Consider the following 14638-nt stretch of genomic DNA (forward strand, 5'->3'; position numbering starts at 1 on the left):
TATTTTGCGTGTAATTGTGATGCATGTTGTAGGAGAGAGGTGTAAAGTCGTGGGAGAAACAAAAAAAAAGGGAGTAAAAAACACCCTAAATATTTTTAGAACTACAAATAAACTTTCTTCTGTCGATTCTTGTTTTTTTTATGTCACAATTCCAACCCTTTATCTGGGCTTGGGTTCGGCAAACGTGAACCAAAAGAGACACTCTGGCGGAGTTACCTAGTTTTTTGTTTTAGCTTAGTTTTCTTAATTTGGTTTGGTTTTTAACCTTATGGTTCACTTAGGAGCCTACAACAAGTCACAGTAAAAACATGAACATTTTTAACCATAACATTTTTTTGTATACATTCTACATTAACAATCTAAATGGACCAAAAAGAGATCATAGAAAAAACTGTCAATTGCAATGAGACAATTATGCTATCTAGTCTGGCCCTAATTCAGGTTAATTGTTTTTTATTTTTTTAAACGTAAACCAGGGAGGGATCAGCCAGCGGCGGCTTCCAGCATGCGCGATTCATTTGTAGTCTTGGGGCGGAGGGGTGAGCATCTCCTGCACTGACTGCAGCGCGAGGACTGGGCTGACTGTGCGTGCTTTGGGACGGGGCCCACGTTGAGAAGAGTAAGAACGATACCTACTTTCACGTCAGAGTCTCCAATAACACCAGAAAAAGTCGCTAGATTTGTCGCTAGTCGCTTTTTTGAAAATATGTCGCTAGAGTGGTCTGAATACTCGCTAAATATAGCAACGAAGTCGCTAAGTTGGCAACACTGAGTCTACCATGTTTGTGCACGTAGCCGTTACGGCGGAAAAAGTGGAGATTCTCGTCACCTTTTGAGCGCGCTTATGCTCTAGTTTCAACTGTTCTGCCTTATTATTATTCGACCATGCTGGTCATTTATGAACATTGAACATCTTGACCATGTTCTGTTATAATCTCCACCCGGCACAGCCAGAAGAGGACTGGCCACCCCACATAGCCTGGTTCCTCTCTAGGTTTCTTCCTAGGTATTGGCCTTTCTAGGGAGTTTTTCCTAGCCACTGTGCTTCTCCACCTGCATTGCTTGCTGTTTGGGGTTTTAGGCTGGGTTTCTGTACAGCACTTTGAGATATCAGCTGATGTACGAAGGGCTATATAAATAAATTTGATTTGATTTGATTTGCACACACCATACGATGGCCTTCGTGTTTTTTCTTTGCTCTGTGCTGTGGCAAGAAGGTTTGCTGTGTCTGTCAGCATAGTGTCCAGAGCATGGAGGCGCTACCAGGAGACAGGCCAGACAACCCAGCAGCAGGACCGCCACCGCCGCTTTTGTGCAAGGAGGAGCACTGCCAGAGCCCTGCAAAATGACCTCCAGCAGGCCACAAATGTGCATGTGTCTGCTCAAACGGTCAGAAACAGAATCCATGAGGGACATTTGCAGGACATTTGGCATTTGCCAGAGAACACCAAGATTGGCAAATTCGCCACTGGCGACCTGTGCTCTTCACAGATGAAAGCAGGTTCACACTGAGCACGTGACAGAGTCTGGAGACGCCGTGGAGAACGTTCTGCTGTGCCTGCAACATCCTCCAGCATGACCGGTTTGGCGGTGGGTCAGTCATGTGGGGGGTGGCATTTCTTTGGGGGGGCAGCACTTCCCTCCATGTGCTCGCCAGAGGTAGCCTGATTGCCATTAGGTACCGAGATGAGATCCTCAGAGCCCTTGTGAGACCATATGCTGGTGTGGTTGGCCCTGGGTTCCTCCTAATGCAAGACAATGCTAGACCTCATGTGGCTGGAGTGTGTCAGCAGTTCCTGCAAAAGGAAGGCATTGATGCTATGGACTGGCCCGCCCCGCCCGTTCCCCAGACCTGAATCCAATTGAGCACATCTGGGACATCATGTCTCGCTCCATCCACCAACGTTGCACCACAGACTGTCCAGGAGTTGGCGGATGCTTTAGTCCAGGTCTGGGAGGAGATCCCTCAGGAGGCCATCCGCCACCTCATCAGGAGCATGTAGGGAGGTCATACAGGCACGTGGAGGCCACACACACACACTGAGCCTCATTTAGACTTGTTTTAAGGACATTACATCAAAGTTGGATCAGCATGTAGTGTGGTTTTCCACTTTAATTTTGAGTCAACATTTTATCTGTTGACAATGACCTTGAGCCTTATTGGATGGGCACTTTAATGTAACTCTATGGCAGCACCCAAGGGGCTTGAATTTGAGCTCTCCCTGTGTCCCCATGAGCAACAGAACAGAGCCAATCACAGCGCAACTAGAGAACATTACCAACCCCTACACTCCTGTATTTTCTGACGAAGCACCTGCATTTGAGCTGCCTTACTCAAGAAAGCAAAAAAGAGACCATGTTTGTATGCAGATTTATTAATTCAATGACTGATTTATATATATATTTTTTTTTTACATTTGTTTGCAATCTCGGACACATTAACGCCAAACTAACATGCAAAACAGGCAACAAAGCTCTCTGCCCCACCTGCCCTGAATGGCAGGTCGCCACTGTATATATTGTCCATTTCTTTGACCTCTCCTGTTTTTAGGATATGTTGTTAACATGTCAGTGTAACCGGTGCTGTACTGCACCGCTGTAGCTCTGCGTTATGTATGGTTGATTAAATCTATAGACGTGGACTTCGGAGATCAGGTTGTTTTAATGACTCAGAACTCACTCTCGTAGAGCACAAATATGTTCTGCGAATCGTCGCCACTTTCTGCAACAGACTCACAATACAAAGGACTGGGATCAGTCGAGGAGCTAGCCACCGTTCACACAATACCATAGCTAGCTAGTAACCACATGTTGAATTCAGAATGTTAATATCTCCAAAGTACAATTACATCCACTTATGAGTAACCTCTAAACATACACCGTTTTGTTCATGAATAATGTAGGACTTCACGCATAAAGGAATCAACATTTTCTGAAGACAGAAAAAGCGCACCCACCTTTTTCATAGTGCATCAAAATTATTTGAGCACGCAGGGCAAAACGTAAGTACACACAACAAATCTACATGCTATATGAACCTGGTGAAATTCAAAGTATTTTAACTGTTACATAGGTTAGGCTATTTGATCGAAGAAACCTGCACGATGTAAAAAGTTTCTCATTAACGTTGTCATACATTTTCTCTGACCTGTCAGCTACAGAAAAGGCCACACACTATCTGTTACATGATTCTGATTTTTTGGGGGGACGGAATGGTAGTGGAATGCTGCAAAAATGTGTTTTAATCGGCTATTTGATGACGCGAATATAGTCCGATTAGTTATATCTATTGAATAGGATGGTCCTCCCCTTCCTCTGAAGAGCCTCCCCTGGTTTGTACAACTGTACACTAGTTTTTAAAAAAAAGCCGAATTTAGATGTTCTAAATTGGGAATAAAAAAATAAAAACGTTTTAATGGGAATACTCTATTAAAGCACTACAATATAGTGATAGACAAACAGCATTCCATATTCCAGCAGATTGGTTTGAGAGACTAGGATATGGTTCAAACCTAGGTCTCAAGCATACCAAGACCGTTAGCCCGCTGAGTAAAAGTCATTTGCTTGGGGAGCTAACGCAATTTAGTTACCAATTTCGCAGTCATGGGTCAATGAACCATCTCCAACACATTAGCATATCATCAGACTGCCTTTCTGAAAAACAAAGCACACATTTTTTTCAAGAATGGATTTAATATCAATTTGAAATCATATGTTCTGTAACTCTTCATAATAGAAAATAGCAAGACTAGGAATTCCATATACATCAAACAAATTTATTGAATTACCTTCCAGAGGTCCAAACAATCATTCCAACTGTCCTGTTTTTGTCCAAGGCTGCAAAGCGATCAGTGAGATCAACCTGCCACTAAAACCCATTGTCTACAAGTTATAAAGTGAGTTTCTGTTCAATCATTAGTTTGATAGTAAAGCAATCTAGCTATTACATGTTACGCATCTAAATCCCACTTCCTTAGTGTTGGGACTGTTTTGACGCTTTGTTGAGATTCTGAATATGATGGGAGCATAAGGCTACTGGCATACATTGGGTACATTTGCGGTTGGGTTGACCTGATGGTAACTTGTGTGGAAAAAGCCAAACTAACAGGCAAGAGTTGAGCCAGAGAGATAAGTGGAAGATAGAAAGTGATGAACAAAACAAATGACAGTATTATGAACATCTAAAGCAATCTCTGAAACTTAAGAAAGCTTTATTGTTACTGTGCGTGTTCACCTAATACTTTCTAAACAGCTTTTACCACCAAATCCACTGTTTCTTCTGCCTTTCTTTGAAGCCCTATCCGTTCCCCACATTTGCCCCTCAACTGCTGAAGAGGGAAAACGTATCACTATAGAAAAAAAAAAAAGGAATTAGAAGTCCATAAGTCCATGGTGTCTCGTCCCTCAGGGGGATCAAAGAGCTGTGAACCAGCCAGGCCACCAGGAGGCTCCATCACTTTAGCCGCTGCACGATGACTGCGTTGAGCAGGTTGGCATCCCGCAGCGTCTGGCTCTCGTCAGTCAGCTCCTTGTTGGGGAAGGTTGTTATGAGCACAAACTCTGTCGCGGCCATTAAAGGTCGAGCTCCCACCACAAACTGACGCACGTCCGACACCCTGTGGACAAGATAAATAATGGATAGAATATTTAATGTTGTTTGTAATGGTGGGAGTAAGGCGCTGTAGAGCTTAATGGCTCCAAAACTGACCTGTGAGTGTGGTTGAACTTCTGCACCAGTCTCCCCCCGTCGGCCAGTCTGATCTGGATGTTGGTCACAGGCTGAGAGGCGTCCAGGTTCACAGAGGCGATGGCCTGGGCCTCACTGGTTACCTGGTCCTGGTCCCCCATACGCGGAGCAGACACCAGTTCAGGGGTGGCACTGAGGTGGGAAAAAGACGTTTATTGTGATTACTGTGTTTGACAGTTACATATCTAGAAAACACACAAAACGTAATCAAATACCTAATCACATTGTGCCATTATTTCCTTTTCTACCCCCTTGTGGTAATAAGGTGTAACAGCCACCCTATTCAATCAATCACATTTATTTATAAAGCCCTTCCATGGCAGGTGGACAGACAGGCGAGTTAATACAATTTACATTACCCTTCTAGAACAGTATTTCTCAACTTTGGTCTTCCAGTACCCCCAACAGCACACACTTTTGTTGTAGCCCTGGACAAAAACACCTGATTCAACTTGCGAAGGGCTTGATGATAAATTGACAAGTAGAATCAGGTGGGCTTGTCAGGGGCCACAACAAGTTATATGTACTGTTGGGGGTACTGGAGGACCTGAGTTAGGAAACACTGTTCTAGGTGATGCATTCTTTCAGAATAGATCGAGCTCACCTGCCCAGTTTCTGTCCTTCCCCGCCGAAAGCCTTGAAGGTAACCTTGGGTTTGGAGAAGTCCTCATCCCGATGGTCCTCCATATCCAAGTTGACCTGACCCCCCCGGGAGCGCTGTCTCAACTCCAAAGGAATTTCCCTGAAAGGAGGAATGACTTCTTATGACAATGCTTTAGCAATGAGGAAACAGACGAAAAACGGAAACGTGTCCCCCAGCTGTCCAGTGCTGATCAGAATGCGTATGCCATAAATTCATTTCTAACTTAGTAAATGGATTTAGGAACATGATGTGACATGAGCAGCCACGCATATAAACCGTATGACAAGCAGACAGTATGGACAGTGTACTCACCCCCTACGGATCGACTCCAGGAAAATGGCATTGCCAGGATCACTGTAGTTTCTGAGTTCACCGTCGCCCAGGCTGAAACCTGTCTTCCACAGCTTCAGGACTACATGCACCTTCAGCACGTAGTAAAGAAAATAGGCTACATCAAGTATACTAATGTAAATGTACTCTTCCGAGATCAAATTTATACTAGCAATACAAAATATCTATTAAAATAAATTCACTGTCAAACTAACATCCTGCTGGCTGTTAGCAGCTCTTCTCTCTCCAGCCACATAAACAGGCTCCTCCTCAGGTGCTGCACCAAGCCGGTAGCCACCGCCAATGAACGGCTAGAGGGAGGGTTAGAAGAGAAAAAGAGTAAGTAAAACATACACCCTTACCTTGATGATTTAAGGTCAATTCCAAAACATATGGATAATAACACATAGGTGCAGGACACAATTACGGAGAAGCTTTTCTTACCCTGGCTCGACTAGGCTCTCCTGGGCCTCTCCCAGCCTTCTCCACAGGTACGGCCCCATGCTCCTTAGCCCCCTTGAAGAGGTCCTCCACCACCTCATTAGAGCTCTTCTTCTTGGGGGGGCCCACAATCTGCTGCCCACTGCGTTCAGAACCCCCAGCAAAGAACCTAGAGGGAAGCAAAGGAAGAATGTGGATACAACACAATCAGAATTTTGGATCAACATCAATGCTGTGATTCAAATAAATCTAATCTTATTTGTCACATGCTTCAAAAGCAATGTAGACTAACAGTGAAAGGCTTACTTATGGGCCTTCCAAAACAAACCAGAGAAATCAAAAATAAGATGAGGAGTGAATGAGTAATGATAACTTGGCTATATACACGGGGTACCTGAACCAAGTTAAAGTGCAGGGATACAAGGTAATTGAGGTACATATTCGTAGGGATAAAGTGACAAGGCAACAATATAAACAAACAATAGCAGCAGCGTATGTGATGAGTCAAGAGTTAGTGCAACCCAGACTAACTAGCAGTCTTATGGCTTGGGGGTAGAAGCTGCTCAGGATCCTGTTGGTTCCAGACTTGGTGCATCGGTACCGCTTACCATGCAGTAGCAGAGAGAACAGTCTATGACTTGGGTGTCTGGAGTCTGACAGTTTTTAAGAGCCTTCCTCTGACGCTGCCTGGCAGGTAGCTCAGCCCCAGTGACGTACTGGGCCATATGCACTAGACTCTGTAGCGCCTTGCGGTCGGATGCCGAGCAGTTGCCATTCCAAGCAGTGATGCAGCCAGTCAAGATGCTCTCAAATGGTGCAGCTGTATAACTGAGGATCTGAGGACATATGCCTAATCTTTTCAGCCTCCTGAGGGGAAAGCGGCAATGTCAACTGTGTTTGTGTGTGGACCATGATAATTCCTTAGTGATGTGAACACCGAGGAACTTTATGCTCGACACACTCCACTATAGCCCCTCCGTTTTCTGTAGTCCACAATCAGCTTCTTTGTCTTGCTGACTTTGAGGGAGAAGTTGTTGCCCTGGTGTAACAGTATAACTTTAGACCGTCCCCTCGCCCATACCCGGGCGAGAACCAGGGACCCTCTGCACACATCAACAACAGTTACCCATGAAGCATCGTTACCCATCGCTCCACAAAAGCCTGTCACTTGCCTTTTACTGAGTAGTGGCCTCCGTCTGGCCACTCTACCATAAAGGCCTGATTGGTAGAGTGCTGCAGAGATGTTTGTCCTGGAAGATTCTCCCATCTCCACAGAGGAACTCTGGAGCTCTGTCAGAGTGACCATCAGGTCCTTGGTCACCTCCCTGACCAAGGCCCTTCTCCCCCGATTGCTCAGTTTGGCCGGGTGGCCAGCTCTAGGAAGAGTCTTGTTGGTTCCAAACTTCTTCCATTTAAGAATGATGGAGACCCCTGTGTTCTTGGATCTTCAATGCAGCAGAAGTGTTTTGGTTCCCTTCCTCAGATCTGTGCCTCGACACAATCCTGTCTCGGAGCTCTAGGGACAATTCCTTCGACCTCGTGTCTCGGTTTTTGCTCTGACATGCACTGTCAACTGTGGGTCCTTATATAGAAAGGTGTGTGTGCCTTTCCAAATCATGTCCAATCAAATGAATTTACCACAGGTGGACTCCAATCAAGTTGTAGAAACATCTCAAGGATGTTCTGAATACTTGTTAATAAGGTATGTTTTAGTTTTAACTTCTTGAGACTCTCAAACCCGGCTCTGGGAGTGTAATCATCGCCTCAAACTAATTAGCATAATGCAGCGGACATAAATATCCCTAGAAAATCTTCCTATTCATGAAAATCACAAATGAAATATATTGAGACACAGCTTAGCCTTTTGTTAATCACACTGTCATCTCAGATTTTCAAAATATGCTTCACAGCCAACGCTAGACAAGCATTTGTGTAAGTTTATCATAGCCTAGCATAGCATTATGCCCTGCTAGCAGCAGGCAACAATTTCACAAAAATAAGAAAAGCAATCAAATTAAATAATTTACCTTTGAAGAACTTTGGATGTTTTCACTCAGGAGACTCCCAGTTAGATAGCAAATGTTCCTTTTTTCCCCAAAAAATATTTTTTTTGTAGGCGAAATAGCTCCTGTTTGTTCTTCACATTTGGCTGAGAAATCAACCGGAAAATGCGGTCACTACAACGCAAACATTTTTCAAAATTAGCTCCATAATATCGACAGAAACATGGCAAACGTTGTTTAGAATCAATCCTCAAGGTGTTTTTCACACATCTATTCGATAATATATCCGTCGGGACAATTGGTTTCTCATTAGAAGCGATTGGAATAATGGCTACCTCAGTACTTTACGCAAGAGCTTCTGCGGGAGCCATCATGTGACCACTTGCTCAATGTGGTCCCTTACGGCTATTCTTCAACATAAATGCGTAAAAAGACGTCACAATGCTGTAGACACCTTGGGGAATATGTAGAAAACGTAAACTCATTCGTAGCCCATTCACAGCCATATAAGGAGTCATTGGCATGCAGCGCTTTCAAAATATGGGGCACTTCCTGATTGGATTTTATCTGGGTTTCGCCTGTAACATCAGTTCAAATCAAATTCATTCATATAGCCCTTCATACATCAGCTGATATCTTTGCAGTTTTGGAAACGTCAGTGTTTTCTATCCAAAGCTGTCAATTATATGCATAGTCGAGCATCTTGTCGTGACAAAATATTCCATTTAAAACGGGAACGTTTTTTATCCAAAAATGAAATACCGCCCCCAGAGTTCCAAGAGGTTTTAAAAGATTTGATAAAATATTGAAACCTGTTTCTGCTTTGTCATTATGGGATAGTGTGTAGATTGAGGAAAAATATTTAGTTTAGAATAAGGTTGTAACGTAACGATGTGTAAAACGTCAAGGGGTCTGAATACTTTCAGAATGCACTGTAGGTGTTCCTCTTGGCCAGGTGTGAGAGGGAAGTGTGGAGTGCATGTGCACGAGAGAATGCATAATCTGTGGATCTGTTGGGGCGAATTGGAGTGGGTCCAGGGTTTCTGGGATGTCGTTGTTGATGTAAGCCATGATCAGCCTTTAAAAGCAATTCATGGCTACAGATGTGAGTGCTACGTGCCGAGAGTCCTTTAGACAGGTTACCTTGGCGAACTTTGGCACAGGGACTATGGTGGTCTGCTTGAAACGTGTAAGTATTACATACTGGGCCAGGGAGAGGTTCATAATGTCAGTTTAGACACTTGCAGGTCAGCGCATGGTCCAAATACACGTCCTGGTAATCCGTCTGCCCCCGCGGCCTTGTGAATGTTAAACTGTTTAAAGGCCTTACTTACATCAGCTATAGAGAGCGAGATCAGTCATCCGGAACAGCTGGTGCTTTCATGAATGGTTCAGTGTTGCTTTCCTCGACGCGAGCGTAGAAGAAACTTAGCCTGTCTAGTATGCTCGCATCACTGGGCACCTCGAAGCTGGGTTTCCCTTTGTAATCCGTGATTGTTTGCCAGCCCTGCCCCATCCAACAAGCATCAGAGCCCGTGTAGTAGGATTCGAGCTTAGTCATGTATTGATGGCTTGGAGGTCGTAGCGAGATTTATTTTATAAGTGTCCGGATTAGTGTCCTGCTCCTTGAAAGCGGCAGCTCTAGCCTTCAGCTCAGTGTGGATGTTGCCTGTAATCCATGGCTTCTGGATGGGATATGTACATGCGGTCACTGTGGGGATGACTTTGTTGATGCACTTAACTTTTTAGTGACGGGGCAGTATTCGGAAATTTGTATGAATGACGTGCCCAAAGTAAACTGCCTGTTACTCAGGCCCAGAAGCTAGGATATGCATATACTTGGTAGCATTGGATAGAAAACACTTTCTAAAAAACAGCAGGCTTTCACCCGAGGAAAATCCACCCAGGAAGTGGGATTTTTTTAATGTGAATGGTTTTCCATTGAATGCCTATTGACTATGTAATTGGTTAATTGGCAGTTCCTATGGCTTCCACTAGATGTCAGACTTTAGACATAGTTTCAGGCTTGTTTTCTGAAACAAGACAAAGAAAAAGACCTTTGGTCAGGGGACTGGGGAAGCATGCAGTACAGGTTTGCACGCCCTTGTTTTTTTTCCCTTTCTATTGAATATGCTATTGTCCGGTTGAAATATTATTGATTATTTAGATAAGTCACCCTGAGGATTAGTTAAACATTGTTTGACATGTTTCAACTAACTTCACCGGTACTATTAGGATGTACTCGTCTGCGCGTTTTGACCGCCTTTGAACCAGTGGATTACTGAACAAAACGCGTCAACAAAAGTTTTTGGGATATAAAGAAGGACTTTATCAAACAAAACAGCAACCAGATGAAGCTCTTCAAAGGTAAGTGATTTATTTTATTGCTATTTCTGACTTGCGTGACTCCTCTGCTTGGTTGGAAAATGTTTGTATGCGGGGCGCTGTCCTCAGATAATCGCATGTTTGCTTTCACCGTAAAGCCTTTTGAAATCTGACAAAGCGTCTGGATTAACAAGAAGTTAATCTTTCAACTGATGTATAACACTTGTATTTTCATTTATTATTACTATTTCTGTCATTTGAAATTGGCGCCCTGCAATTTCACCGGATGTGGTCGCGGTGGGTCGCTAGCGGCACGCCTGCGCCAAACAGGTTAATGAAGGCGGTGACTGATGTGTCCTGAAACAGTCCTTGACTTAGCATCCACTTCATCAGATCACCTCCATATTGAGTACATCACTGGTACTTCCTGCTTGAGTTTTGGCTTGTAAGCCGAGATCAGGATGATAGAGTTATGGTCAGATTTGGCAAAGGGAGGGTGGGGAGACCTTTGTATGCATTTGTGTGTGGAATAAAGATGATCTAGAGTGTTTCACCTCTAGCTGCACAGTGACATGCTGGTAAAAATGAGGTAAGATGAATTTCAGTTTCCCTGCATTAAAATCACTAGCCACTAGAAGTGGCGCCTCTGGATGTGCACTCTCGTTTGCTTATGGCCCTATACAGCTCATTGAGTGCGGTCTTAGTGCCAGCATCGGTTTGTGATGGTAAATATACAGCTACTGTTGACAAGTAACACAGGGACCCATTCCCACCCAGCAGAATCTGTTGTGGCAGAAAGCAATACCAGCCTAGAGAGAACTGAATAGAGAAACCAAAATAGTTTTGGTACATTCTGGAGGCACCCTATACTGTCCAAAATACACACAGCCTAGGCCTACATGCAATGTGAAATGCATACACTCTAAAGTCATTGAAGTAAAGACAGACTTACCTTTCCCCTTCCTCCTCGTCACTGTCATCTTCTTCCTCGTGCATCATATCCCTGAAGGAGGTCACTCTATTTTCACTCCTTTACACACACAAAAAACAATGAATGACAATAGGGTCAAACATTAATCATGTAACATGAAATGTTTCATAGAATAATCATTAAAAAAATGACAAAGGCAACACTGAAAGGATATGGGCATCCTGTTTTAATGGTACATAGAATGACAGTGCAACAATAGATTTACATAGGTCAGTTAGCTATGTACCTGCCAGGCCCTGTGGAACGAGGCACAGAGGATCCACCACTCTCTGGCTGAGGTAATGTCACTATGTCATCCTCAGCACCATCTTCAAAGAAACTGGCCAGGGCAAGCTAAGGAAAGAGACCAAGATTCCATGTCATTCAAACGTCAAGAGCTCAATGTCTAGTCATAGTCTAAAGCTGATTACTAGCTATCTAACGTTGGCTAGTTCGAGTTTAATTGTGAACTTGCCGAATTAAGAAGTAGCTACCTACTAGTAGTTAGCTGAGAAGGATGTTCTTATACATATTATACTTGCTAGCAATTAACGTTAGGATGGGAAACATCTGATACATTAGCCATCATCTCAGTGACTAGTTGGAAAATGTTGTGAGGTAGTTGTGAGATTGGCTTACTGCTGGACCATAATATGCCAATCGGATAGTTAGCTAACGCATTAGTTACAATCGTTTGCTAAATTAGCCCCCTAGCTAATCTGCTAGCTAGCTTGTTAGCCAGATAACATTAGTTAGCTAGAACGCAGTGAGCCATTCATAAATGAAACGGATTTGTTAGCAAGTTAACATTAAACTCGCTACTAGGCAGTGGTAGTAAAACATTGGTATCTGTGTGAAACTGATTGGTAGATAACTAGATACCAGGGAATATGACCGCAATGGTCACTCGATCTATTGTTGTGAGAAAGAGTGACTTGCAGAAACTAGTACAGTAGCTAGCCTGCTAGTAAGTGTTAGCTAACTAGATACTGTCATTCGTATGTTGTGAGTTAACTTCAAATATCACATGTAGTACAATTGGTAGGTCGATGTGACCAGCATGTACCTGCAAATCCCAACCGGCAGACTCCAAGAAAAAACGGGCCCTCTCTTCATCAACATCAGTAACAGCAACGAACTCCCTCACCGAGGATTCTTGGTCCGCCATTTTGATATGCCCATTCAATGACTGTTCCGACTCCAGTTGAGGAATCACCTACCAACTTGGTTCCTATCTCAGCTAAATGCAGTAGGCTACAGGAGGGTAAGGCAAACAGGCCTACATGTGAACAATGTTTATGACGTTTTGTATTTTCCTGACAAAGTTAATACATGTTATTTGGAGGAATAATATTTCACATAGATTTGACATTTTTATCTAAAATGGTATTATCTGTTGGCTATTACCATAGTTACTGCTTCCAGGCCTCACTCACAAAGATGAGGTGAAGAAAGCCTAGTAGAGGCTACTATTACCATAACAAATATAGCAGTATTTTCTGCCATAACAAAGGGTCAATCTGGGATTTGAATAATCAACAAAGTAGTCACTGCCGCTTGTTTTTCTAAACAGCTGAGGGGTTGGACTGGAGCACTAACTACTCTCAAATTCATTGACAGACCATGAATGGGATCAACATTTTAGTTTTAACCACGTTTTTTAAGTCTATATTGGTGTTTGTTTACAATCAAAGCAAGCTTATATTTTGGGTTCTGATGGTTATATCAGTTCTACTATTAAATACTTTTTGGGCATTTATAAGTTATATTCTTCAAGAATTCCCCTGGACTATCTGATAAGATTTCTATTTGAATTGTTTCTTCGTCTCTAATAGAGCTCGCCAGTTTATAGTCCTAAAAAACTGAAATTAGTTACCTCTGTTTTGTTTAGCCATTCCTATGCGGAAAATGAATGGGGATAAACGGCGAAAATAAGGTCAGAGTTTAACACAGGCTTAGGAGATCTTATATGTTTTGTTTAATAAGATAATATCAGTCAGTTAGCATGACCTTTATGAATTATGAAGCCTTTTATGTGCTTTGTGTTTCATTTTATTACAGAAATGCTTCAAAATTCACAAGTGACGTTAGCTGATGAAGATTCTCATAGATGAAACTGTATCGGATCTCCTAAGCCTGTTTTTACCACAGACCTTATTTTTAGCATTTATCCAAAAACTCTACAAAACTCCATTTACTTTCCCATAGGCTTTGTCCAAAGAACCATGGCAGAGTTAGTCCGTACAAAAATAAGCCTTCACTATTGCTCTCTATAAAGAGGGCATTTAAACACTAACCATCTAATATATGCACTGAGTATGCCAAATATTAGGAACGTCTTCCTAATATTGAGTTGCACCCCCCCCCCAGCCTCAATTTGTCGTGGGCATGGACTCTACAAGGTGTCGAAAGCATTCCACAGGGTTGCTGGCCCATGTTGACTCCAATGCTTCCCACAGTTGTCTTTGGGGTGTTGGATCATTCTTGACACACACAGGAAACTGTTGAGTGTGGAAAACACAGCAGCGTTGTAGTTCTAGACACAAACCGGTGTCTTCCCCATTTACCTTCTGAATGGCACACATACATAATCCATGTCTCAATTGTCTCAAAGCTTAAAAATCCTGCTTTAACCTGTCTCCTCCCCTTCATCTACAGTGGCAAGAAAAAGTATGTGAACCCTTTGGAATTACCTGGATTTCTGCATAAATTGGTCATAAACAATAGATAGTCACAACAATAGACAAGCACAGTCTGCTTAAACTAATAACGCACACAATTATACATTTTCATATCTTTATTGAACACACTGTGTAAACATTCACAGTGTAGGGTGGAAAAAGTTTGTGAACCCTCCTTTGCTGGTTGACCCTCCTTTGGCTGCAATAAACTCAACTAAACATTTTCTGTAGTTGTGGATCAGACCTGCACAACGGTCAGGAGGAATTTTGGACAATTAATCTTTACAAAACTGTTTCTGTTCAGCGATATTCTTAGGATGTCTGGTGCCATCTGCTCTCGAGGTCATGCCACAGCATTTTAAAATTGGGTTGAGGTCAGGACTCTGACTGGGTCACTCCAGAAGGTGTATTTTCTTCTGAAGCCATTCTGTTGTTGATTTACTTCTGTGTTTTGGGTCGTTGCCCTGTTGCATCACCCAACTTCTGTTGAGCTTCAAT

The 14638-nt window shown here is 43.0% G+C and overlaps 1 protein-coding gene across 2 annotated transcripts; it reads right to left on the bottom strand.

Moving 5' to 3' along the window:
• Nucleotides 1-3755: 3755 nt before the first annotated feature.
• Nucleotides 3756-12701, bottom strand: LOC109907971 (NSFL1 cofactor p47-like). Of its 2 annotated transcripts, none has more exons than XM_020506287.2 (9): nucleotides 12526-12701; nucleotides 11707-11813; nucleotides 11442-11519; nucleotides 6165-6330; nucleotides 5936-6031; nucleotides 5703-5815; nucleotides 5352-5489; nucleotides 4709-4879; nucleotides 3756-4616 (listed from the first exon to the last, which is right to left on the bottom strand). In XM_020506287.2, the coding sequence occupies exons 1-9, from the start codon at nucleotides 12625-12627 to the stop codon at nucleotides 4454-4456; spliced, it is 1134 nt and encodes a 377-aa protein (XP_020361876.1). In that variant the 5' UTR covers nucleotides 12628-12701; the 3' UTR covers nucleotides 3756-4453. The 2 variants fall into 2 exon arrangements, with proteins under 2 accessions (XP_020361876.1, XP_020361878.1); XM_020506289.2 differs by having other exon boundaries at nucleotides 5703-5812; nucleotides 12526-12698.
• Nucleotides 12702-14638: the final 1937 nt, after the last annotated feature.

The sequence above is a fragment of the Oncorhynchus kisutch genome, linkage group LG17, assembly GCF_002021735.2.
Source record: "Oncorhynchus kisutch isolate 150728-3 linkage group LG17, Okis_V2, whole genome shotgun sequence".
Lineage (NCBI taxonomy): Eukaryota > Metazoa > Chordata > Actinopteri > Salmoniformes > Salmonidae > Oncorhynchus > Oncorhynchus kisutch.